This window comes from Panthera tigris, chromosome F3 (assembly GCF_018350195.1).
Source record: "Panthera tigris isolate Pti1 chromosome F3, P.tigris_Pti1_mat1.1, whole genome shotgun sequence".
Classification (NCBI taxonomy): Eukaryota; Metazoa; Chordata; class Mammalia; order Carnivora; family Felidae; genus Panthera; species Panthera tigris.
This window is the reverse complement of record NC_056678.1, coordinates 57,384,653-57,411,206: the sequence shown is the minus strand read 5'-3', so window position 1 is coordinate 57,411,206 and position 26,554 is coordinate 57,384,653. Positions and strand designations below refer to the sequence as shown.

At 38.3% G+C, this 26,554-nt stretch overlaps 1 protein-coding gene across 2 annotated transcripts in view; it reads left to right on the top strand.

Moving 5' to 3' along the window:
• The first annotated feature begins 7,008 nt into the window (after window positions 1-7,008).
• Window positions 7,009-26,554, top strand: part of EPRS1 (glutamyl-prolyl-tRNA synthetase 1) — a 72,109-nt gene continuing 52,563 nt past the window's right edge. Inside the window, exons 1-9 of one of the 2 annotated variants that reach the window (XM_042975947.1) lie at window positions 7,009-7,131; window positions 11,063-11,147; window positions 14,467-14,566; window positions 15,450-15,606; window positions 17,116-17,255; window positions 18,553-18,647; window positions 22,696-22,822; window positions 23,523-23,715; window positions 25,728-25,899. In XM_042975947.1, coding sequence (XP_042831881.1) covers window positions 7,086-7,131; window positions 11,063-11,147; window positions 14,467-14,566; window positions 15,450-15,606; window positions 17,116-17,255; window positions 18,553-18,647; window positions 22,696-22,822; window positions 23,523-23,715; window positions 25,728-25,899 — 1,115 coding nt within the window. In that variant the 5' untranslated portion in view covers window positions 7,009-7,085. Of the gene's footprint in view, window positions 7,132-11,062; window positions 11,148-14,466; window positions 14,567-15,449; window positions 15,607-17,115; window positions 17,256-18,552; window positions 18,648-22,695; window positions 22,823-23,522; window positions 23,716-25,727; window positions 25,900-26,554 lie in introns of those variants that run through there. The other variant, XM_042975948.1, reaches the window with a different exon arrangement.

Genomic DNA, 26,554 nt, shown 5'->3' with positions numbered 1-26,554 from the left:
AATGTCGGCTCAGGTCATGATCTCACGGTTCGTGAGTTTGAGCCCCATGTCGGACTCTGTGCTGACAGCTCAGAGCCTGAAGCCTGCTTCAGATTCTGTGTCTCCCTCTCTCTCTCTGCCCTTCCCCCACTTGCACTCTGCATCTCTTGAAAATAAATAAATGTTTAAAAAAAAAGATGAATGTATTTCTGTTGCTGCATGTATCCCATTGTATAGCAAATTTTATTTGTCTCTTTCATGTATAAGACTAGGTCCCTTTATGAAGGGCAGAGTTTTTTTCTTTCACCTCTGTATTTCCTGTTAATTTACATTGTAAGAAGGGTTTAATGTGTTGTTTGAATCTCAGTAGATGCTGAAAATGCCCATTTTAATTTTTTTTTAAGAAAAAATACTGCTAACCTAAGAACAGAAGCAATTTTCCTTAATTGGATAGTGAGATACCAAAAGGAAACACTATTCTTGATAGTGAAACAGCTACATTCCCACAAAGTCAGGAGTAAGAGAAATATGTTTTTGCTCAACATAAACATTGCCCCTTTGACAATGAAAGAAATAGGAGCTAGAAATATTGGCTAGAAAGAAAAAAAGTACCTAGAAAATTCAAAATGTCTAAGAAAACGATTGGAACTAATAAAATCATCCAACAAGATAATGGTCCTAAGACCTGAGACTCTTACTGCTGTAGTCCTACTTTCCCGAAAGCAGGTTTCTATTTGTGTACCACAGTTGTGCACTCTTTTTGTCATTTCTATTGATGACATCAATTTTCTTGATGATTCCATGCTTCTCAAAATCAAGAATGATACGGTTTCGACTGGGAAGAATAATACGATTGCAGAACTCTATAAACAAATAGAATAGTTATCATTACTTCTTAGCACTAATCTCTTTCCTACTCCGTAAACAATCCCACTCTCTTCTGAATTGTTAAGGCATTTCTGGACTCATCCAGTCATTGGGCACTTGGAATGTTTGTACCTAAGTCTTTTCAGAACCGTCTGTATTACTTTGACAGTAGTCAATGTGCTGAATGACATAGATGGAACTAAATCTCAAAAGTTAAAAGTTAGCAATGATATTTAAAATGAAAATGTTAGCTCTATCAAATCTTCTATGGATCAAGACTAGGCTAAGTTAGTGCATGCAACGTGTTACATTAGTTAAGCAGAGAATGGGGAACTCGAGGGATTTTAGTTGTTTACAATCTTTCTTTTTTTTAACTAAAATCCCTATGCTGTACTTTTCTTGTCTCCATGACTTATTTATTTTACAAATGGAAGTTTGTACCTCTTAATCCCCTTCACCTATTTCATCTGTCCCCTCCCCCACCTCCCTTCTGGCAACTACCAGTTTGTTCCCTGTATTTAAGAGTCTGGTTTCTTATTTGTTCATTTATTTTGTTTTTTAGATTCCACATATGAGTGAAATCATATGTATTTGTCTTTCTTTGTCTGACTTATCTCACTTAGCATAATACCCTCTGGGTCCATCCATGTTGTTACTAATGGTAAGATTTCATTCTTTTTCATGGCTGAGTAATATTCGTGTGTGTGTGTGTGTGTGTGTGTGTGTGTGTGTGTATACCATATCTTTATCCACTCATCTATGGATGGACACTTGGGTTGTCTCCATATCTTGGCTATTGTGAATAATGCTGCAGTAAACGTAGGGGTGCATATATATTTTTAAATTGGTATTTTTGGTTTTTTGGTGGCAGATACCCAGTAGTAGAATTAGTGGGTCATATGGTATATTTCTTTTTAGTATTTGAAGAAACTCCATATTTTTTTCCACAATGCTTGTACCAATTTACATTCCCAACAACAGTGCACAAGGGTTTCCTTTTCCCCACATCCTTGCCAACACTTGTTGTTTCTTGTTTTTTTTTGCAACTAGCCATTCTGACCGGTGGTATCTCATTGTGGTTTTAATTTACATTTCTGTGATGATTAATGATGTTGAACATCTTTTCATGTGTGTGTTGGCCATCTGCATGTTTTCTTTGGAGAAATGTATATTCATGTCTTCTGTCCATTTTTAATTGGATTATTTGTGGGTTTTTTTGGTTTTGAGTTGTATAAGTTCTTTATATATTTTGGATATTAACCCCTTATCAGATATATCATTTGCAAATGTCTTCTTCCATTCTGTAGGTTGCCTTTTGTTTCGTTGATTGTTTCTTTTGCTGTGCAGAAACTTTTTATTTCGATGTAGTCCCAACAGTTTATTTTTGCTTTTGTTTCCTTTGCCTTAGGAGACATATCTAGAAAAATATTGCTAGGGCCGATGTCAGAGAAATTACTGCCTATGTTCTCTTCTAGGGTTTTTATGGTTTCAGGTCTCACATTTAGGTCTTTAATACATTTTGAGTTTATTTTTGTGTATGGTGTGAGAAAGTGGTCATTCTTTTACATGTAGCTGTCCAGTATTCCCAATACCATTTATTTAAAACACTTGTATATTCAAGAATTGTATATTCTTGCCTCCTTTCTCATAGTTAATTGACCTTATAAGTATGGGTTTATTTCTGGGCTCTCTGTCCTGGAGTTGTTTACAATATTAATATGAGTCAACAGTTTCTTGTGGCTGTAAAGAGCTAACGTGGCGTACGTTAATAGCATGGTGATGGGCAAAACAAAAGACAGTGCTTCTGCCTGCACTCTGCCCTGATCACACCACACCCAGAACCTTTTGTTCAGTTCTGAGTATCACATTTTAAAAGACACATTGAGTAACAGAAGCATGTTTGGAAGAGGGAAGGTGGGATAGATTAAAACTATCATTTGAAGGATTGTTGAAAGGTCTGGAGACATCTGGCCTAGAGAACAAAGACATGGGAGGCATCATGACAACTTCCAGTGTATGAAAAGTTGCCATGTAGAGGATCCCAGACCTGTTCTGAACAGCCTCTGAGGGTAGTGGGCAGATGTACAGAAAAGCAGATTTAGATGCCTCTAGTAGTAATAGGTGTTTAAAAACAGAGGGGGCTGTCTTGAGCAGTATTAAGTTCCTCATCACTGAAGGTGTTCAAAAACAGGTTATTTGGTTATTCATCTGTTGAGGAAGTGATTTCAAGATTCTCTGTATCCCTAGTACGTCATATGGAAAAAGACACTCAATATGAAAAGAATTTTTAAGAGAGACCCAAGAATTCCTCAGCAAATAAACACTGATCTTTTCCCTATATCTCATGTACGATTCAATCACTGCATAATATTTAGTGAGTGTACATCGGCGATGTGCAGGAAAGTCTGTTGGACCCTTTGTGAAACTTAATAATATCAAAAAAATCTTAAAAATCACTTTGACCAAGAGGAGTATATTTAGAAGAGGGCAGCTTCAAAGTATCAGTGTAATCTATCACAGTATTAGCACTCTGTGAACACATTGCTTACTACCTAGATGGAAGCTGTGACCAAATCTGAAACAGCTCCCCGAAAGTTACGTGAGGTATTGGTTGATGAAGTGGAGGGGCCCATAACTAGGGGGGAATGTGACTTTCGCCTTGGAGTTCTTAATAGTCATAAAATAAATGCCGAGCATGACAATACAAGTTTCCTTATCTTAATGGCATCACATCGCACTTTATAATTCTCTTTTTCCTACCCCCTCTAACCATTATCTCATTTAAGTGTTTCCACACATTTAGAAAAAGATACATATTGTCCCTTGGCCATTTATGATATTGTGACCAGGAAAAATGAAAGCCTCTTCCATTGTTTTGTTTGAATGAAATTATGAGTCTATAATCATAAAAAAAGCAGATATATAATAAAAGGGCCAAAACATAGAAGCTTGAAGTGGCAGCATAAGGAGCTCTCTGCTAAGCGATTTTAAAAGGATAAATATAAAACAGAAGAAGTAACAAAAGACGATCTAAGACTACACTGACTTCAAATAGAACATTCTGTCTGATTTACTAGCTGAGAGGGACCATCCATGGAGAATACGAGGTTAAACATGTTATGGAACCATCTTTACAAGGCTAAACAGGTAACAATTCCACTTCTCACTTTTGTGTTTGCAAGTTAAAAAGACCTTAATCTGTAAATATTATGTCTGAAAGGCTATAGATAAGAAATGCAATATTAGCAAAAATTAAAAGCTAAAGACATCAAAAGGGACGTGTGAAGGTACATTCAGATCTGAAATTTGAATAAGAAGTCAGTCATGAAAATCTGGGGGAAAATAATTTCAGGCAAAAGGAAAGTGGTGCAAAGATAAAAGATGTACTACTTTTTTTTTTTTTTTAGTCATTGGTTTACTGATAATGTATTTTATAAAATAAAATAAAATAGACATGTAAGGGTCCCAGATATTAGCTAAATTCAAAGAAATGGAGGAGTCTGAGTTAATAAGTTTGAAGAACAGGTATAATTTGGTTTGATTCATGTAAACAGTTCAGAAACAATATTTCAACTTTAGAAGATGCAGTATTGAAATATCCCTTTGTCGAATCTTGAAGCTGAACATTTTGTCCAAAGGGAGTGTTATTTTAATGTCCAAAGGGAACTTTAGTGGGAAAAATGTAGGTTTACACATTTGTGGAGCGAGAGAGATAGGCAGACATGATATTCCAACTATTAAATTCTTGGTTGTGACTGATACTAGAAAGGAAAACAAATAGAACCTGTTATTTCTAGCAGTCAATTTCCCGGAACAACTCTGTGAGCTTTTACCAAAAGTAGTGACCGGCTGACAGCATCTAGGGAGGGGAGGCTCTGCCAAAGAAAAAGATGCTGTTGGTTTTAATGTGCTCAAAGAACAGAAAAGGGTGATCGCAATGGAAATTTTCATAAAAGGGCAATGACGTCGGAAGTTTCCATGCCAGTGGCAGCTGCAGATTCTGTGCCTTGCTCAGCCACCTCCACAAGGGACTTGTGTAGGACTTTAGACACCTCAACACCCTGGCTCCTGATCATGCTCTGTTGACTGAAAGCATCCACTATTCCCATGGCTCCCAGCATGGCCTTGATAGCAGAGCTCTCTTCCGCTTTGAAATGATATAAGTACAAATCTACATCACTCTTGCTCGCATTCTCTAAGTTGCCCAGGCTATCAATTTTTCAGGAGTGAGTTTATCTTCAAGCTTCTGTCGACCATTTACTTCATTTGGCAGCAGCAAAATCCTCCTTAGATCCGCATGATCAATCGTGCTTAGATCAGCAAAGCCATGCTTGCCTTTTTATGGCATTTCAGAATCTTGGCTTGCACATCCTTAAGGAAGGCAGAATTAAAGACCTTGCTCAGCTCTGCTCATATTCTTGTTCAGTCCAAATTCTCCCTCTTCAGTATGTTCTTTATCAAATTCCTGGTCCCACTGCTCTTTGAAATAGACTGTGTCCACCAGAACCAGATTTGCTAAGATTAGCACAACAGATTTGCTAAGAGAGCCACTGGGAAACAGTCCTTGATGTTCTTCATTTGTTTGGCTTTTCACTGAGGAATGAACCTTCTTTACGTTCTTCAGCAGCATTTACCTAATCAGCAGAACCCACACTGGCTAGGTACAGTTTGTTAACTTTATCCAAGTCCTGAAGAAACTGATGCATCATTTTTCCATAGAGCCTATTGGTGGTGATGTTCAGTTCATTATGCATCAGTGGGTTTCTCTGATTCAGTAAGAAGATTTTGAAATTGGTGATGCAGACATCCTGACTTTCAACCTGACCCATTGGAGCCCTTCCTTTTGTGTCTCTGTGACTTCATTAAAGTGTGTCAAATTTCCCTCTCCTTCTAAGATGATGTCATCTTAATATCCTTAACTTCATTACATATGCAAAGACTCTGTTTCCAAATAGTCACATTTAGAGGGACTGAGGGCCAGGACTTGGACTTTTCTTGGGAGACACAAGAAATCTACTACAGACCCCAGTGAACCATACCTCCTCGTATTGATGCTTTTGTGTAGTCCCTTCTTTTGTATCCAGGTGGGCCCTGTGATTCACTGGTCACCAATCAAGTGGCCCAAAAGTGACGCTATGTGACTTCCAAAGCTAGATCAGGAGGACCCTAGCAGTTTTCATCTTGGTCTTTTGGAACCTTCACTTTCCTGATACTGAGATACCCTGTAAGAAGTCTTACTCCCCTGCTGGAGGTTTCACATGGAGAGGACCTATGGAGACGGGTGGGGTCCAGCTGAGCCTAGGCTTCCAGACTTCCCACCTCAGGCATCAGGTGAGTGAAGCCCTTCTGCACCTTTGACCACCCCAGGCTCCAGTTGAATAGCACCAAGTGGCCCCACTTAATGCCACCCCCACTTGAGGCCACGTGGGGCATGTATTGGTGGTGGTACTGGTGGGGTGATGAGGTTGAGATATTTTTTTGGAATCAATTCTTGACCCCTTGGCTCGAATACCAGCCCTTGGAGTACACACACGCACACACATGCCCCTACCTCTACCCCCACCCCTTCCCACGGGGTGTAGAGGAGAAATCCGCGTCCAGGCAAACAAAGCCAAGACAAACGCGGGCACTGGCTTTTAGTAACGCCTTTTACAAATAAATCCTTTCTTTTTAAGCATTATTTTCAAATATGAAAGTAACTCTTGGAAATGCATTCTTCTTTTGAAAAATGCGGAAAATCAGAAAAGCTCCCCCCATCCCCAGTGTAACCATGGTTTGATGTGCAGGGTGCTTCCACGACTTCTCTGTGTTTCTAAACACACAGTGCCCATCAACAACACACCGCTCCCCTGGCGTGTTCCGTTTTGTGGCTCACGTGCAAGCCCTCACACCTCGGAAACGCTCTCACACCTGCTCTCCTCGCTTTGCGAAGGGTCGTAAAGACTCGTTCGCCTCAGCACCCTCCGTTGGCCGCGCGAAACGCCTCTAGGCCCTCCTTCCCTCTGAAGCAGAGGGGCGGGGTCGAAGACCACGGGGCCCGCGGCGGGGCGGAGACGGCGCACGGCGATGACGCATCACGGTGTGCGCGGAGACGGCGGCAGCCACGACGCAGGGGAGGGGCGAAGGCTGCGGCAGCGTCAGGCGCGTGCACACGTTGCAGCTTCTCGCTTTCGGCGGGTTCGGGGTGGTTCTGACGGCCAGGCAGGCGCACTGACAGGTAGAGCCGCGGACCGGCGGGGATGGCGACGCTCTGTCTGACCGTAAATGCAGGAGACCCTCCGCTGGGTAAGGGACCGAGGCCGCCGACCTAAGTGGGTTGCATCAGCCGGGGAGGGTGCGGGGCAGGGAAGGTCGCCGCGCCCGGCGTTGCGCAGTGGCGGTCGCGGTGTGGGATTAGGCCTGCCGTCTCCCCGAAACTGTACACGGAGTAAGCAGCGCGGCCCTCATCTTCCGTCCTTGGCGTGTGGATCTGCTCCCGGAGACGGTTTACTCGGGCGTGGAGGGAGGCGTGGTGTGAGCCCGGGCAGGGCGACACGTCGCTCAGCCTCGGTCCTTTTCTCTAAGAGGGATGACTCTCAGCCAGCTCCCCTCTCCCTTTTTGAAGTGGCTTTCCCTAGAGACCTAGAACTGCTCATAGAAATATCATTTTGAAAGTTAAAATCCCATTATCTTCGCCTCTCTTGTAGCATATCCCCCTTCCGTCTCCCTTCCTCCCTCGTCTCAGAAAAGATCTTCAGGCCACTTCACTACTTTATGTTTTATTGGATTCAAAGGGAACCAGGCAGACGATCGTAGTAGCTGAGGTTGTATTAAAACTGAGGTTGCACTTGTTTTTAATTAATGGTGGCACGGTGATTGCTGGAACACTCAAGTATACTGCGGACTGATCGGGTTGCTTTACCACACACATCCTTGTGGATGTAGTCAAGGCCAGAATAAACATCGGATCTGTCACCTTCCTAATACATCTTTTTTTTTTTTTTTTAACTGCCTAGAGTTTTATTTACAGAATTATTTTTTGCATTTTACATAGTATGTGATATATTGTGAAGTCATTTTAAATATTATCAAAGGAAGTATATTATTTGAATTCAGTTGTAAATACTTTTCTTATTCATAGGTACTTATTTTAGATAGGGATTTTTTTCTCACTGTATGAAATTTATTGTCATATTGGTTTCCATACACCTAATACATCTTAAGTTCTATTTGGAATTGCTTTTTTTTTTTTGTGGCTGAGGTTATTGTAGATAGACAGCTTGGAATTTCTGCTTTTTTATTACTTTGAAAAATTACACAAAAGAATTTAAGTAGTTTATTAATCTCCTATATTTGGTAATGTGTTTACATAGTCTAGACTCACAGATACTTTACTAATGTGGGAGAAGTGCCGATCTTTAGATGCAGTTGACCACATACGGTTGACAGAATTATTCACTACATTTTCAGCTTTGGTGGCATTCTGAGTCTTTTGGAACAAAACCCACAATAGCCATTTTAAGTACTTTAAAAATGCTGGTGTTTGAACCTATTGGTTCTAGTAATTATGGGCTAACCTCACCCTAATCCATGAACTCCGGAAGAAATGGGTTTTGCTTTTTGGGCTGGAAAGCACTAGACAGTGTGGTCTCATGGTTAAGAGCAAAGACATTTGCTTCCTGGAGACTTAGGTCCAATCCTGGCTGCCACTTACTAGTTGTGGAACATTGGCAAGTTCCTTGTTTGGCTTCTCCTACAGTTTCCTTGATTAAGAGGAATAGTATCTTCCACATAGGGTTGGTTGCCAGAATTACGTGAGACTGTAGGTAAAATTCCTAACACAATTTATGTATTTTCTAGCTGTAGTTTTTACTAATGTTACTTAGAAAATCACCTTGAAGGTGATAGACCTGTTTCCTTAGTGAATTGTAGAACTCAGAATCACATTCTGACTTAATTCTGGAAGAGAATCTTAAAAAAAATTATTGTCATTTTGAACGGTAGACCAGTTATCGAATACATATTTACTTCTCTCCTTTTTTGTTTTTAATTCTTCACATTGTTTAATTAAAATACATCTTACCTTTAAATCAGTAAAATTAGATGAAACATTTAGAAAACAGATTGCATTATTGTTATTTCCCTATTTTATATGCGTTCAGCATGTGAAGTTTTAATGTTAAGATAACTTCAAACTTCAAGGTACAAGAATAGAACAAAATGCTTTTCCCCTTGTACCACTGGAGAGCACACTGCAGATAATGATGCTTCAGCATCCAGAATATGCCAGTGTAGTGCTCTCTCAAGTGAGGAAAAACTTTGTGACCTGACAGGAACATCAAAATCAGGAAGTACACATTGATATCATTCTTCCATTTAATGCACAGACCCTGTTCATTCATATTCCAACACCAGTTGTTCCAGCAGTACTCTCCATAGTGCAGGAATCAAAATCCAGAATCATGCTTTGCACCTAGTTGCCATGTCTCTGCGGTTTCTTTCAATCTGGAATATATAGTCTTAGTCTTTCCTTGACTTTCTTAGCTTTGACCTCTGTGAAGGCTGAAGACCAATTACTTGAAGAATGTCCCCTGATCAGATTGTTTGATGTTTCCTTGTGGCTAGATTCAGCTACACATCTTTGGCAAGAGTAGCACAGAAGTGATTCAGTGTTCTTCATTTCCACCCACTAATTGGTGCATGAAGTTGATTTTTCCCATTACCGGTGATCTGATCTCAGTTACTTAAGATGGTGTCAGCCAGCTTTTCGCACTGGAAAGTTTTCCCTTTGCGTTTAAAAGGCATTTTGAATGCTTTGGGACCATGTAAACATCCTGCTCAAACCTTCACTTACTGGTTTCATCATCCATTGATGCTTCCTTCCCAACTTGATTATGATTAAGAAGGTGCCAAAGGTGACCTTCCAATTCTGCTGTTCTTTCTACATGTATTAGTTGGCATTTTTGTGTCAGAAGATATTTTTCTTTCCCATTAAAAAAAATTCATAACAAAATGTACTCAAAAGTTATAATCTGTATTATTTACTTTTATTCTTTTAAAATTTTTATTTTTTGAAATCCATTTTATTGACTTACAACATGCATATACTAAACTTTGCCAATTTAAAATTGACAAGTAACATACAGTAACCACCACAATAATGATAGAGAATATTTCTCTGATTTCGGAAAGTACCTTTATGCCCCTTTGCAGTGAGTTTCCCTTCCCCATCTCTCGTCCCTGATAGTCACTGATCTGTTTTCTGTCACTGTTGTCTTTTTCTAGAATTACATATACACTGAATTATATCATATATATTCTTTTGTACATAGGATAATGCTTTGGGATTCATCTATCCTGCCGCCTGTAACAGTACTTCATGCTTTTTATTTGCCATTTAGGATTTCATTGTATGAATACAGTAAAACTTGTATTATTTACTTTAGTGGTTACATTGCTACTGTTTGCCAGTGGGAGCCCCTCCAAGCTGGCCTCTGTGTCCTTTTGGCATATCTATTCGTGTACTTGCTTTCTAGCACAAGATTTTCCAGGGTTGTCTCGTACCTTCCCTGCCGCAGCCCTGTTTCCAGTAGAGCATGATATTTAGAAATCAATATCTGGGTGTTGGTGGCCCATGTTATCCAAACTTATAGGACTAAATGAGTCAATTTAGGATATTTAATAGGTATTGAGAGGCAGATTACACCGTGTTTTAGAGTTTGAATTCTGGACTGCCTTAGACCTGCATTCAATTCCCGAAGTGGCACATATTTAGTCAAGAACTTGGGTTCATTATTTAATCCTTCCGAGCCCAGTTTCCTCCTCTGTAAAATGGAGATAAAGGTGACCACCTCTTAAGGTTACCATAAAGATTGAAAATTCCGATGACTGTAAAGCATTTAGCGCAGTGTCCACCACATAGTAATCACTGAAATGTTATTAACAATAGTTTTTATAGAAGGCGCTATTCTCATTTCTTCTTGTCTTCTGAGGGAGGAAAAGATTAATTTCAGTGTCCTTAACTGGAAGCTGAACATATTCAAAAGCAGTTGGACTGTGCCAATGAATAATTTCTGATGTAATATTTCCCCAAGACCAGAAGACCATACTTTCTGTTTATAGACCATTAGGAAAAAAGTTTACTCCTTGTAGGACTTAACACTGGTTTGTTGAGTCATTCTTACTGCTTTATGATTCAAGTTTATAAAGAAAAATCTTTTCATGTCATTATTTTTAGGAGCTTTGTTGGCTGTAGAACATGTGAAAGACAATGTCAGCATTTCTGTTGAAGAAGGGAAAGAGAATATTCTTCATGTGTCTGAGTAAGTACTTTTATATCTCTGTTTTCAGTACTGAACAGCATTTTTTGAAATATTCAGAATTCAGTGTTGTGTGCTTGTTTTACTTGCTAGTTGGTAGATTGTCCCTAGAAAGAAGTCTGCTATTCTTCATTCTTAAAAGAAGTATATCCAGAGACACATATTTGTCAGTAAGGTATCTGATCCCACTTATAATCTAAAAGAAAGTAGAAATGTACAGAAAGATTTATACATGAGGTTTTTTTTTAAGAGTGAAGAATTTTTAATGATTGTCTATTTTTGAGAGACCGAGTGGGGGAGTGGGGGAGGGGCAGAGAGAATTTGAAGCAGGCTCCAGGCTCTGAGCTGTCAGCACAGCTGACATGACAATGCAGGGATTGAACCCATGAGCTGTGAGATCACGACCTGAGCCAAAGTCAGATGCTTAACTGACTGAGCCACCCAGGTGCCCCTATACATAAGGGTTTTTAATTCTGTGATTTATTCTGGTAGAAAATTGGAAATATTCAAAATTAGTAGTAATAGCAAATAAATAAATATGGTAAATCCACAGCATGGAATGTTAGGCATCTGTGAAAAAGCTTATGAAAAACTTTTAGTGATGGGTTATATTTACAATATAATGTTAATTAAAAAAACAGAACGTAAAGATAAAATCACATATTTGCATAGAAAAATATGTTTGAGAAGTGTGCAGCACTTTTAATGGTGTCTGTTTCTGGGTGATGGAATGATGGGTGTTTGGGTTTTTTTTTTCCTTCTCTGTTTTCCAAGTTCTCTACAATGAGCATATACTGTATGTTCTTGATTAAAGTGAATCATTTGCATCCTGGGATATATGGAAGATTAAACATCTTTCTTTTGGAACCCACTGGAAAGAATAAAAAGAACTGGAAAGGGAGATATTATTCTCTTTAATTTTTGTTTAATGAAACTAAGAAATGGACACAACCTGGTTTCAGATCTTTTAACAGTATTTCACCAGATAGTAGAATCTAGACCAAATTGAAAGAAAATTTCAAGGATATTCTCCAGCAAGGTGCAGATTTGAAAAATGTTGAAAGGTTCATAATAAACTGACAGAAAGACTTATTTTGGGAAAGGGGCAAGATACACAAAAACACATACTCAAACACACTCTTCCACTCCCCTTTCGTCCTTCCTCCCAGTGTAGTTGTATTGTAATTTTGATTAGGTCACCTTTCAGTGTTTACACTGTAATGACCTAGTAAGTTTTACTTACTGCTGAGCCACATACTATGATTACTTTTTGTGTACAACTTTTACTTTTCCATGGAATAATTGTTTGCTTTGTTCTCTTTTGAAGCCTGTCTGATTCCTGATCTGTTCTGTGTGACTTTAGGAATTTGCAGGAATATTTTCTGGTGATTCAGTATTCTGAAATTTCACAGTGATATGCTTTAGTGTGGGTCTGGTTTTTTTTGTTAAGATGTTAAAGTAATCACTACCCCCAACCTGGGGCTCAAACTCACAACCATGAGATTAAGTCACATGTTCTACCGACTGAGCCAGCCACGCGCCCCGTGTGGGCCTTTTAAAAAATCTCTTCCACTGGGTGCTTGGTCTCTTTTGAATGTGGAATGGAAATCCTTCTGTTTTGGAAAATGTGTAAAAATTTTTGATGATTTTCTCCTCCATTTTCTGTTCTTTATATGGATATTAGGATTAAGTATCACCTTCACTTTCCATCTATTTTTTTCTTTTTACTTTCTGGAGTGTTCTTCAACTTTATCATCCCATTTTTTCTATTGAGTTTTTTCTATTTTTGCTACTATATTTTTAGTATCTAAGAGCTGTTTTTTATTTTTTGGGTACTTCTCTTAACAGTATCTTGTTATTTTATGATTGCAATATATTGTTTCGTTTTCTTTTTCCTAATTTGTCCAGGTTGCATTTTACTGTGTGCTTATTTCTTCAAATATTTGGTAATTCCTGATGACCTTCTTAGATTTTGGTAGGAATTTAAAGCTGTTTGCAAATTCTGACCTCAAGGGTGGGCTTGTCAGCTCTGAGCATACTTTGGTCTGATTGAGCAGTTTATTTAGTGGGAACTTCTGATGTTAGTATCCTTAGTTATTTCTTCTTAAGCTGATCAGATTATTCAGTGAAGACTTTCAGTCTCTTGTTTAGAAGGTAAAGAGTTCATACCAGAATATTTTGGGAGCTGAGAGAGGGAAGAAGGCTAAAGATCTCAGCATCTAGTATATGTATATTCATTTACCCAGTTACTTGCATAAACCAACTCAGCAGTGACCAATTTCCGCCAGTTGAGAGACCCTCTGTTTTAGTGCTTAGAGAATAAACCTCCAGTTTTTGCCAAGATTGAATAAGAGAAGCAGCCCAGCTGTGCAGAATAGGGTTTGATGGTATCTATTTCCAGCTGATTCTCTTTTTTTTTAATGTTTATTTATTTATTGTGAGAGAGAGAGAGAGAGTGTGTGTGCGCGCGCGCGCGCGCAAGTGGGGGAGGGGCAGAGGGAGAGAGAGAATCCCAAGCAGGCTCTGGGCTGTCTGTGCAGGGCCTGAATTGGAGCTTGACCCCATGAACCATGAGATCATGACCTGAGCCAAAATCAAGAATTGGACACTTAACTGAGCCACCCGTGTGTCCTCCAAGTGATTCTTAAATAGACTTTTTACCAGCCCTCCTAATTTTAGCCCCAGTTCATTCTTATTTCCATTCCTAAGTCTTTTGTGGATTCTAAAATTGAAGTTAGGTTGGTTTTCAGCTTTGTCCACTGTCTGCTTAAGATTCGTTTTTTTCAGACCTATTAAATTCATCTCTCTAGCTTCTGAATTTTTATTGTTATTCTTTCTTTTCCTTAGTCTCTTTTTCCTATGGGTGTGTGTCTTTTTAAAAAATAATTTTTACAGAACAGTTTTTATATGGTTTGATCTGTCATCTTTACTTGGAAGTTGATACAACTAGCCTCTTTATGACTGTATATCCTTGACTTCTCTGCCTTGATTTATTTTACATCAGTTACTCTTGATACCCCAATTATATTTTCATATTTTCACCACTGAATAGACAATAGTTAGAAGGACAAAGCAGTGTAGATAGTCCACTCTTAACTGAATTGTCAGATTTAACTGAACATTCAGAACATACTGGAATTTGATAGAAACAGTAAAGAATGAATTAGGCAGATTGTTTTTTTTTAGGCAGATTTTTTTTAAACTGTAGTAGAAAATACATGGTAAATGTAAGGGTTCTATTTTTACAGTTCTTCGTAAGTCTCATGACTCCTACTGATTCGCTAGAGCTATGGTAATATTTTATCTCCTGCTTGTATTCTAGAAATGTGGTATTCACAGACATAAATTCCATACTTCGCTACTTGGCTCGAGTTGCAACTACAGCTAGGCTCTATGGCTCAAACCTACTGGAACATACTGAGGTAAGGAAGGAACACTTCCTTGGGTTTGTTTTCTTTTGTTTTGATTTATACTTCTATTCTTTTGAGAACTTCATTTTATTGTTGACTTATGTATGATTATTCTATTTAAGGTTATTGATGGAGTTTTAGTTACAGACCTAGCTAAGGAATTCTCATCTTATTTTTATTTTCAGGAAAAAACTTCCTAGCTCCTAAAATTTCAACTTTTAATCCCCACCAGCAGTCCTGTTGGGTCAGTGAGTGCTGTCTTCTTCATAGAGTCCTAAAATTTCATACCTGGATGTAACTGTATAGATCATCTCCTGCACCTCCCTTAACGTTACAGATGAGGCAGCAGGCCTAGAAAATTACGAGGTTTTCCCAGGGTCACACACATAGCTTGGATTCTCTTTTCCTTTCTAGGTGTATACTTTAATTAATTATAGCAACAGTAGGTTAACTTCCTGTACAGTTGTTTAGATGCTTTTCTCTTTGTTTGTAGTCAGCTCTAATTTTCCTAAATTTGCAAAATTTGAAATACAAAGAATAGTTTCCTAAGAATTTACTTTTAAATTTTGCAGGTGGATAATCACCTGCCCGTTTTGATCAAGTTGGTTATTCCTTCCTGCTGCTGCCAGTTTTCAAATCTTTTTCTTCCTTGAAGTGCCCCTCCACACCCCTGCAAAAAGAAAAAACAGAAAAATGAATGAAATTAAAATGAAAAATGAATGAATGAAATTTGTTTATTTTAATGCCAATTTAGATCCCAGGCAACCAGAATTAAATCCACATAATGGCAGATTCTGTAATTGGAGATAAGATAGGCATGTTTCTAACTAAGGCCATTTGTTTGTTTAAATCTAAACCGTGGTGTGCATTTATTTTCCATCTTTTATGTTCACAGATTGATCACTGGCTGGAGTTTAGTGCCACAAAATTGTCTTCATGTAATTTGTTTACTTCTGCAATCAACGAGCTCAATCATTGCCTGTCTCTGAGAACATACTTAGTTGGAAATTCCTTGAGCTTAGCAGATTTATGCGTTTGGGCTACCCTAAAAGGTATCAATTATTCTTCCTGAAGGTTGTTCTATTTTAATTGATATTTCGATGGGTAAGAAGTGTACATATTTCTGCATATGTGAATATATACATACATATACATGTGCATACACAGAAACATATCCACATAGAAAGAGTCACTTAGGACTTCCTTGCAAAGGATTGACCACCTGCTATTTTATGCCGGTCAAGTCACAGGGATTCCCTATCCTTTGCTGTCCCTAGAGGTCATCTTTCTCACTAATCCATCTCCCTGCTGCCTATGAAGCTGACCTTGGCCCTGCTAAAGAAGCCCTCATCCCATTTATGTCAGCACCTCTCCTGTCTCAGCCATTCCTTTACTCCACGCATTGTTGTCTCTGATTATGGGTGTATATGTGTTTGGGGGGTAATCTGGAGTTGTTTCTCTTGGGGGTCACTGATCTGCTCTTCTGTGACTTGTTTGTAACGGTAAGATTATGGGATTGATGAGAGGTATAAAGGGGACTTGAATTTTGTTATTTTCTTTAAAAAAAAAAATAGAAGCAAATACGCCAGAAGGTTTTATCATTCTTTAATTCTGCATTATGTGGCATTTTTTACATTATGTGTAATATTTTTGTGGCTAAAACTTTTCTCCAAATTCAATTAAATTGTTATTAAAATAACCAACATAAAATGAAGTCCTTTTCTAATTAAATGTTTTCATGTATAGGTTTGACATTGTTGTCTTTTTTTTATTTCTGACTTAATATGTGTGAAAAGGAAGATAATATCTTAAGGATGTAGCTTTGTGATGTTAATTAAATTTTCCTTCAGTGCCTACTTTTGATGTTACATCTGAAGAAATGAGCTACTTCTTGATCTTGATTTCTATTTTGTTTTCTAGTGGATCTACTTAAAGTTTTTCCTTATCTACGAAATGTGGCATTGGTTGGGGTGCCTGGGTGGCTCAGTCAGTTAAGTGACCCACTCTTGGTTTGGGCTGTGGTCATGATCTCACAGTTCTTGAGATTGAGCCCTGTGTCGTCAGGCTGTGCCCTGAGAAGGCAGAGCCTGCTTGGGATTTTCTCTCTCCCTCCCCTCAAATAAACTTTTATAAAAAAAAAAAAAAAAAAAAAAGTGTGGCATTGGCCTTACAGTGGGTGTGTGGTGGTGGTGAGAGCAGGATTTAGTATTCATTTCATTGAGTTGAACTGCAGAAATGTTTTAATTACCTTTTGTGAATTCTGTAAAGTATGTTAAAGAATTACATGAAAACATTGCAATGTGTGTCTAGATTTAAAATGTTTCATTATGGAAGTGTACCTTTTTTTTTTTTTTTTTGGTAAGTAGACTCCACACTCAACAGGGTGCTTGAACTCAAGACCCTGAGGTTAAGAGTCACATGCTCCACCGACTGAGCCAGCCAGGCGCCCCTATAGAAGAACAATTTTAAGCCATCTTGTTTATTTAAATTAACTACAACTAGAACTTTGCTTTCAAAGTCGCAGATTTATTGAATGGTTTTAAAATTATGTTTGCTAACAGGAAATCCAGCGTGGCAGGAACAGTTGAAACAGAGCAAAACTCCAGTGCATGTCAAACGCTGGTTTGGCTTCCTTGAAGCCCACCAGGCCTTCCAGTCCGTAGGTGCCAAGTGGAACGTTTCAACGACCAAAGCTAAAGTGGTGAGCCATTTTTAATGCTGAGACTGTAGATCTGAAAAGAAAATTATTCCTACTAATAGTTTGTTTTTTTTTTTTTTTCCCCTTTCCATCCATGAAAAAGGATCTTCTTGGAAAAATCTGCCAAGGCTATTATAAAGTTTTGACTTACCTATAATTATTTAACTACATAAAGCCTAATCTTTGTAATTATATGTCTAAAATATTATGGTCATCCGGTGTATGTCCCTTAGGAAATCCAAACTCCAAGTAACTAAAACCTCCTTTTTATAGCTATACCGTATTTTCTTCCTCCTGACTCTCTCCTGTTTGTTGATTTTTAACCATTGAGTCCTAGGCTTCTGCAGAGCCTTTTTGTTGATTCTCTAGGACGTGTGACGTAGAGTACAGTAGAAAAGATTCTCTTCCCAAGGTCTCTGTACTGTGATCTGTTTAACATATTAGGCACGTATAGTAAAGTTTAAAGATTTTCTGGCACAGTAAAATTTGAAAACTACTGTCTGCTTGGGTAAAGACACCACAGTCCACTCAGCTGTTTTGGCTAAAAATCTTCATTCATCCTTCACCATTTTTTTCCCATGAAATCAATCAACAAGTGTTCTCATATCTATGTTTTCTGTCTCCACTGCTTTTGATTTTTATTGAGGCCTCATTACCCTCTTTTGATTTAATACCATAATCTCATCAAAGGTCTCTCTCTTTTCTAGTTCAGCTTCTGCACTGGGCTGGGTATCATTTTAGAAAGTACAAATAAATGGTCCCATTACCCCCTGAGATTTCCTCATTGCCTAAAACCTAAAAGCAAGTTCATAAGAGGCTTCGTGTTGTGGACCTTGTCAACAGCTTCAGCTTCTTTGCTCATTCACCCACCCCATGTATTTCTAACTTTTCATAGACATTGCATTGTCTTTGTGTCTTACCTGTGCTGTTCCCCCTTTTCTTAGAATGAATACCTTCTACATTCTGCATCTGATGTATCTCCACGTACTTTTTAAGGTCCACCTTGGTTCTTACCTCCTTTTAAGCTTTTCCTGATGACCCTAGATGCTGTTGGTTAACTTTAACTCACTGCTGTAACGCATTCTATACATACATATGTATGGTCTGTTGCCAGTGTTTAGTTTTATTTATGTCCTTCACAAGATTTGGGGTCCTTAAGTGCAAGGATGACGTTCTAGTCATCATTTGTCTTGTAACCGTGCCTGGCACATAGTGGGTATTGAGTATTTGTTGAATGAGTGTATTCTTAAACATTTAACGATGTAACTATTTTATATGTTGTTTTTCTTCTGCTTTTCAGACATCTGAGAAAAAGCAAGATGTTGGGAAATTTGTTGAGCTTCCAGGTGCTGAGATGGGAAAGGTTACTGTCAGATTTCCTCCAGAGGCTAGTGGGTAAGAAAATGTAACTTGTAATTACAATGAAATATATTTAATGGAAAAGCTTAAAGACCATTAAATGCTTTTAATATTACTAGATTACTAATATGGAAGAAAATAAGTAAGGTTTTAACTGTGGGGGGGGGGTCAAATTTCTGAACATTTAAGTCTATTATAATTAATGTTAATGTATTGAATTTGTAGTTTTAGCTTTTTAAAGCAATTAGACAACATTGTTATTTTACCCCAGATGGAATTTTAATTATAAATAGGAAACTTTCCATAAATAGAAACCCTTAAGTTTTATTTACATTTTGAGATTTTTAGGCTCTCATTTAATAGGGATTTGTTTTGTATCCTGAGCAGTCCGTTTGGTGAGCAGAAGTTATGGTAGAATTATTTTTAAGTTACTTTTTTCCGAAATAAAGAAAATGGCATCCTGAGAAGCCTATTCTTATTGAATTCTTTCTGTTGTTAGCATGTTTCCCAACCCCTTTCACTTTTGGCACCAATAGAAAATAATATTTGAAGGGTGCAATAGAGAAGAAGACTGTTCTGGCTGGTGGTCACCAGCCTGGGGCTGTCTCAGGCCTTGCCCAGCATTACCCAAGGCCAGGGGGAGTCCACCTTTGCACTAGCCTCTGTGAGCATACCGGACAAGCTTTGTGATAGCCCCTTTCCCGTGGTAGTGAGTAATACAGTAAAATACCTCTTATTAATGCCAGAATTTTGCTTAATTTCAGATTTTCTTACCCATTTGTGGTAAGTGGAATGTGTAGATAACAGAAAGTGGCAGATAAGGAAAAATCCATTTTATTTTAGCTGTTCTTAAGAGTTCTCCACAAAGTTTTCAGAAGCACCACTGACAAGAAAATCTGTTTTAGAATTCTACATTTTCTCTCTGCTTTTCTAAGTTTGCTGATTTTGGTGTCAAAATAAAGGATTGATGGAAGGGGATGAAAGAGAAATAAGGATTTTGGAAAATTCACAGACTAAATCATTAAGTGATCGATGGGTAGTTGACTAAGTGGAATCTCATAGATAAGACTTCTCATACACACTTTATTCCTACTGACATCTTGGGTCCATGCGGCCCTGTGTTCTGTTCCTGTGTGCTTACTGCGACAGGTCATGCTTTCCCATTGGGAGTGAGTGACTTTAATGGTTTGATAAAAAGCCACTTTCTAAGCAGTGGCTGTTTATAGCTGCGGCATTTGGACATTTGTCCTTTTAGAATCATCTTATATTTTTGTCACCATCATTTCTTGGAATAGTGAGTGCCTCACATTTATAATTTACTCTGTAAAACACATTTGTCTGCCATAAGTCATGTCAATTTCAGAGACCATAGTCTTGGCCAGATACAATTTTGGGATTTGGAATATAAATTAACGTTCAGGTATTTTGGGAATCTTCTTTTTTGTTTGGTGGATATTTGTTTTGTTTTCTTATTCATAATTTTTGTCCTATCCCCGTATACTGCTAAAGAATTCTTTAATTTTTCTTTTTTCTTTTTCTATGTCTTTCATGAAGGGCCAGAAGGCACAGCTTCAGCCCTGTTTCTTTCTGTTGTGTTTTTTTTTTTTTAAGGTTTATTTTTGAGAGAGAGAGAGAGAGAGTGCGCAAGCTGGGGAGGGGTGGACGGAGAGAGAGAATCCAGGCTCCGCACTGTCAGCGCAGAGCCCCATGCAGGGCTCAAACTCACAAACTGTAAGATCGTGACCTTAGCCGAAATTGAAAATTGGACACTTAACCACCTGAGCCACCCAGGCACCCCAGCCCTTTTTCTTATTCCTAGCTAACATATATAGAAGCTGTTATGTACAGGTACTATCAAACACTACACACACAGCATTTTAATCCTCACAGCCCTGTGAAGAAAGCACTGTTAACATCTCCATTTTACAGATGGTTTCGGAAACTGATTCATTCAGCATTTTAGTAATTTGCCAAACTCAAACCTGTGCTGTCTGGTTCTAGAATCCATTTGACTTAAAGTTCTATTGCCTGTGTTTGTTATGGGTGGCAGAAGCCCTATTCAGCATAAGTGCTAACTGTGACATAGCGCGAATCTCACTTTTTTAGCTATTCCAATTAGGTTGTTTCTTGAGCTGATTACTATTTTAGTTACCTTGTGAATATTTCATAGTCTTGTTAGCTTTCTTGACATTTAGACTTGTTAGAACTGCACACATTATTTCAGGTTCAGAATAATATCTTTAAAAATTTTTTTTTAATTTTGTTTTTTTAATCTTTATTTTTGAGAGAGAGAGAGAGAGAGAGAGACAGAGTGCGAGTGGGGGAGGGGCAGAGACAGAGGGAAACACAGAATCTGAATCAGCACAAAGCCTGACGCAGGGCTGAAACTCACGAACCGTGAGATCGTGACCTGAGCCGAAGTTGGACGCTTAACCTACTGAGCCACCGAGGTGCCCCCAGAAATAATATCTTTAAGTGTAAGATAATGGTTTGATTTCCTCATTCCTCTTAAATTAATTCTTTTGTGTAAAGCCTAGCACATTAACTATCATATAGTATGGGTAGTCAGTGATGAGTAGTTGTCTTTTTTTTCCTGTTTTTAATGATAGGTATAACATGATACAAGTATAACACTTTCCATGAAAACTGCAATAGGTGTTTCTGTTTCTTTCTTGGAACTCACGGTCCTTTGTTTTATTTTACTTTCGGTAAACCTTTTATTTTAGCATAGTTTTAGATTTACAGAAATGTGGCAAAGATAGTACAGAAAGTTCCCACATATACCGTACCCGGTTGTCCATGATCTTAACATCTTAACATTACTCTAAGGTACCATTGTCACAAGTAGTGAACCAATATCAGTATATTACTATTAACACCTAAACTCCATACCTTTTTTTGATTTCATTAGTTTTTGACTAATGTCCTTTTTCTGTTTTAGAATCTCATCTGGGATACCAGTGACAGCCTTTTATTTTTTATAGAAAGTTTTGAATAGCCGTAAATGCATTGCTTTGTACTTGTCTGCATTAACTGGTGCATATAAATCCTTCTTAACATTGAATCATTGATCTAGAATGCTGCGTGAATTTCTAAAACATGGATTGATTTAAAAACTGGTGTGAAGACATGCAAGGAGTTGTATTTCCCTCTCCCCTGTTGACCCCAGCTGAGATCAGAGGTGGGCGAGAAACTAGGAGACTAGCACAGGGGGACGGTGGCTACCATTGTCAGTGGCAACTAGTAAAAGTTCGTGAGAGCGGATTATTAAACTTCCTCACTTCATGCCCTGTTTGCTGCCCAGGAAAGTGTATTTTCATTGTTAGTGGTACAAGATACTGCTTTTTACCCACTTCACTGATCAAGGGAAATGGTGACATATTATATCAACAGGGCCTCTGATATATTTTACTTGTAATTGCCAACTGCCCATAGGAACAGAATAGTATTTTCACAGATTGCGATTCATGGAGCGTTGGTCCTGGATGAGACCTGTCAAGTCCTTTAGTTGAAATCCTTGTATTTTGGCTTTTGAGAGAATCGAAGCCTTGAGAATAAGTGGCTCTTCTGCAGCTTCCCGATTCCCGCGTGTCCGTCCACGAGTTAGCACGTGGCAGTGGCGATCTCAGAGGCGCCTCTCGCTGGCGTGCACGAGGTGGGTGCTCCGTCCACCGCAGAGTCAGGTCTCTGTGCAGAGTAGCCCTGGACACCGTGTAGCCTCCCGTGTAGCCCTGGACACCGTTGTCCAGGAAGCAGGTTTCCCCTAACGAAACGACCACTCATTTCCTCTGTAAAAAAGAAAAAGATTCTCCTTAAGGTGGTAACGTGACTAAATCACTTGTCTCTTTGTGAGATGTTCCATGTGAAATTGTTTCTTGTGATGACTTTATAAATGTTGTAGTGTCTTTTTCTTCCTGTGAGGGTCAGCTTTTCTATCAGAGTACTTTCTTGTTAGAAAATAAACTATGACGGGAGTACCAACTAGAAGGATTTTTGTTTAGTTCTCATCTCCTCAGGAAGGTTAAGTTCAAGTATTTAGGTAAAACATGTTAATGAGTTTCTTTGTGAAATGTTTTTGTTTTAGTTACTTACACATTGGGCATGCAAAAGCTGCTCTTCTGAACCAGCACTACCAGGTTAACTTTAAAGGGAAACTGATCATGAGATTTGATGACACAAATCCCGAAAAAGAAAAGGAAGATTTTGAGAAGGTAATTAAAGGTGTAGTGATGACCCTTTGTCAGAAAAGTTAATTAAAATTAGAGGGTGACTGGATACCTTCATGGTAAGAAAATAAATGAAGTTTGTTCTCATAGCTGCCTTTTTCCCTCATCTGTCTATTCTGTGTCTGAGACCTAAGGCAAGCAATATTGAGCTCCTATAGCAAAAACTTCCACTTACTGTTTTCTTCCTCAATTGTACAATTTTACCAAAGTGCTATGTTTTCCTATAAGTACCAATTTCTTAAATGAATTGGTCACTAGAGACAGGTTTCCTTTCTGTCATATAATTGTAAGTGTGTGAATGAAACAAACACCAAGTAGGTATCGGAAAATGGGGAGGTTTCTTGGCCTCTTCTATCCTCTTTGTTCAGAAGCACTGCAATATGTTCAAAGAGAGGGCAAATGATTGTCGGTATGACCAATAATAACCAGTTTTCCAGAGTAAATGGAAAGCTCCATCATGAAATCAGCTTTCTCAGCTGAAAATTTGGAGACTAGTATAATGATTATCTTTTTTTTTTTTTTCTTTTCTGACCTAATATACAACTTGTACAACCATTTTCAGGCTTTTTTTCTTTTTTTGACTGATGGTGTATTATTACATTTGCCCAAATGCAGTATCAAGGATTGAAAATACACAAGAAAATGCAAAAGATAAGTTGATGGTTATTTTGGATTCTCTTTGCAGGTTATCTTGGAGGATGTTGCAATGTTGCATATCAAACCGGATCAATTTACTTATACCTCGGATCATTTTGAAACTATAATGAAATACGCAGAGAAGCTAATTCAGGAAGGGAAGGCTTATGTGGATGATACTCCTGCTGAGCAGATGAAAGCAGAACGTGAACAGAGGATAGAATCCAAGCATAGAAAAAACTGTAAGGCTCATTTAATGTCTTATATTTTAATTGGCGGTCTTGTGTTCTACTTCTTTAGTAGAACAAGATTTCTGTGAAAGATGCTGGTTTGAGACCCATTTGGGAATGTGACCCATACGTTCATCACAGGTTTCTTTTTTTCTTTCGTTATCATCTTTACATCGTTACTACTTTGTTGGTGTCACAACTACATGCGAAGTGTGTGTGCCCGTAGTTGTGCCCATAGTGTCTCACTGCACTTGGTCCTTTGCATTGCGTTCATTCCACTGCGGTGAGTACTTCTGCAACTCTTTGTAGTTCTCCCAATTTAAATACTTAGCCTTTCTAAGAGGTTCAGTGATCATGTTATTAGTACCCGAATCTTCTTTTCAGCATGTGAGTGTAATATGTAAGCTTAGTTAGTACAACTCTATACCTCTGAGATATCACTTAACGAAAAAGCATATTTCTTATTCATTACTTGTCTCCTGAGCTACTGATTGGGGCTGTTTTTATTCTGCATTTATGTTGCCATGATGTCACATTTGGGAAGTGTATAGTGAATTGTTGTCAAATTGTTAAAAAGTCTTTTTTTCCCCTCTTTTTGAGGTTTCCCTAACATTTTCAAAAATAGTTAACAACTGTAGTTTTAGACTCATTTGATTTTTTTTGAGGACAAAGTGTCCATCATATCTTCAGGAGGTTCCACAGAGAGTCATTGTTTAATAGTTCTTTCTTACCTGCATGGGGCAGGTTTTCAGTATTTTCACAAGATAGAACCATAGCTACTTGGGACAGAATTTTCTGGGATGAAATTTGTATCACTGTTTTCTGTGATCTCTCTTTTTTTTTTTTTTTTTTTTTTTTGATCCAAGAGAGTCCTGTTTTCCACTGGAATGACTGACAGGGTTTTCTGGTAGCCCATGGACTCAGGCTCACAGCCCAAGTCATGTTCTTTACATGGGCACAGGCTGTAGCACTGATGCCTGTGGGCCCTGTGGATCAGGCCAGTCTGGTCTGTCTCCTGAGCATGAGGAAGCAGAGGAACAGAATGCTTCTGCTTCAAAAGCAGAATTAAATTTGAGACGCTCAGGGGCTGGCTAGCTGTGCCTTGATCGGCAAGTGGGAAACACAGGGCGAGAAAAACCTTCAAGTCTCATGTTTCGTCTCTTACCCTTTTATTTATTTATCTCAGTGAAAAAAAATTTTTATTTAGTTTTGAAAGAGAGACAGAGTACGAGCAGGGGAGGGGCAGAGGCAGAGGGAGACACAAACTCTGAAGCAGGCTCCAGACTCTATTAGCACAGAGCCCGATGCGGGGCTCAAACTCGTGAACCAAGAGTCATGACCTGAGCTGAAGTAGGATAATTAACTGACTGAGCCACCCAGGTGCCCCAGGTCTCTTACCCTTAATGAGTACTATATCAGTGAAATGTATTGCTTTGACTTCTAAAAACATATTCATAGAGTACTTTTCCTAAGTGTTTTTTGCGAGACTTCTTCATAAAAAATGATGCATTTACTCTTCGTACCAGGTATTGGAACTATGATGGTATTTTAATTTATTTTTTATTTTATTTTTTTTAATTTGTATATTTATTTATTTTTAAGAGGCCACGTTCGTTTCTTTTTTTTTTTTTTTTTTAATTTTTTTTTTTTTTTTTTTTTAACATTTATTTATTTTTGAGACAGAGAGAGACAGAGCATGAACGGGGGAGGGTCAGAGAGAGGGAGACACAGAATCGAAACAGGATCCAGGCTCTGAGCTGTCAGCACAGAGCCTGACGCGGGGCTTGAACTCACGGACCGCGAGATCATGACCTGAGCCGAAGTCAGCCGCTTAACCGACGGAGCCACCCAGGCGCCCCCACGTTCGTTTCTATTGACAACTTATTCTCTACATACATACAGTTATGATGGTATTTTTAAACTAGGGGAGTGTGCTTATAATATAAAAGTAAACTATTAAAATAATTTCAGTTCAACTAGGTTAGTAATATATTAGATAAACTGTAATATAATTAATCTTACAGCTATTGAGAAGAATCTACAAATGTGGGAAGAAATGAAAAAAGGGAGCCAGTTTGGTCAGTCCTGTTGTCTGAGAGCAAAAATCGACATGAGTAGTAACAATGGATGTATGAGAGACCCAACGCTTTATCGCTGTAAAATTCAGCCACATCCGAGAACTGGAAATAAATACAAGTAGGTGTATCTCTTTCATTATGCTAGGCAGCCTACTGTGATTTCACTTTGATTGCCTCTACACACAAGAGTAGATGCAGAATAGTCAAGAGACCTGGATCTTTGTTCACTCATAGATTAATAACTGCTTTTGGTAAAGCATGTAACCTAATCTCTTGGGCTGTTTACTCACCTATTGATTAAGGTTATACTAGGTTGTTTCTAAGGTACTTCCTTAAGGTCCTTCAGTTTGCCTAAAGTTGCTTTTTACATATTGATTAGGTGTATTGTGGTGTGTATCTTTAGAAGATCTTTTTCTTCCTCTTATAAACTTGGATTCTGCTGGGCAGAAGTTGATTCACAAAAAAAAAAAAAAAGTGATAGACTTGAAACTTTACAGAAATGTGAGCATTATAAGAAAATATGTGGGTTCTTTTTTTCTAGTTTCGATTAGTTTTCTAAGTGGGTTTTCAGTTAAAAGATTCTTTTTCTTTAAATGGGTTCCCCTTCTCCATTAATTTACCATATAAAGCAACCGTAGAATGTACTTTTTTATACTTTGAAGAAACCCACTATAGATAAATGCTGAATCATAACTTCTGAAGAGATTAGTGAATGTAAATGATAACCTGTTTAGCTAACGTGACTTTAAACTTGTAGGTATAGATCTGTGTGT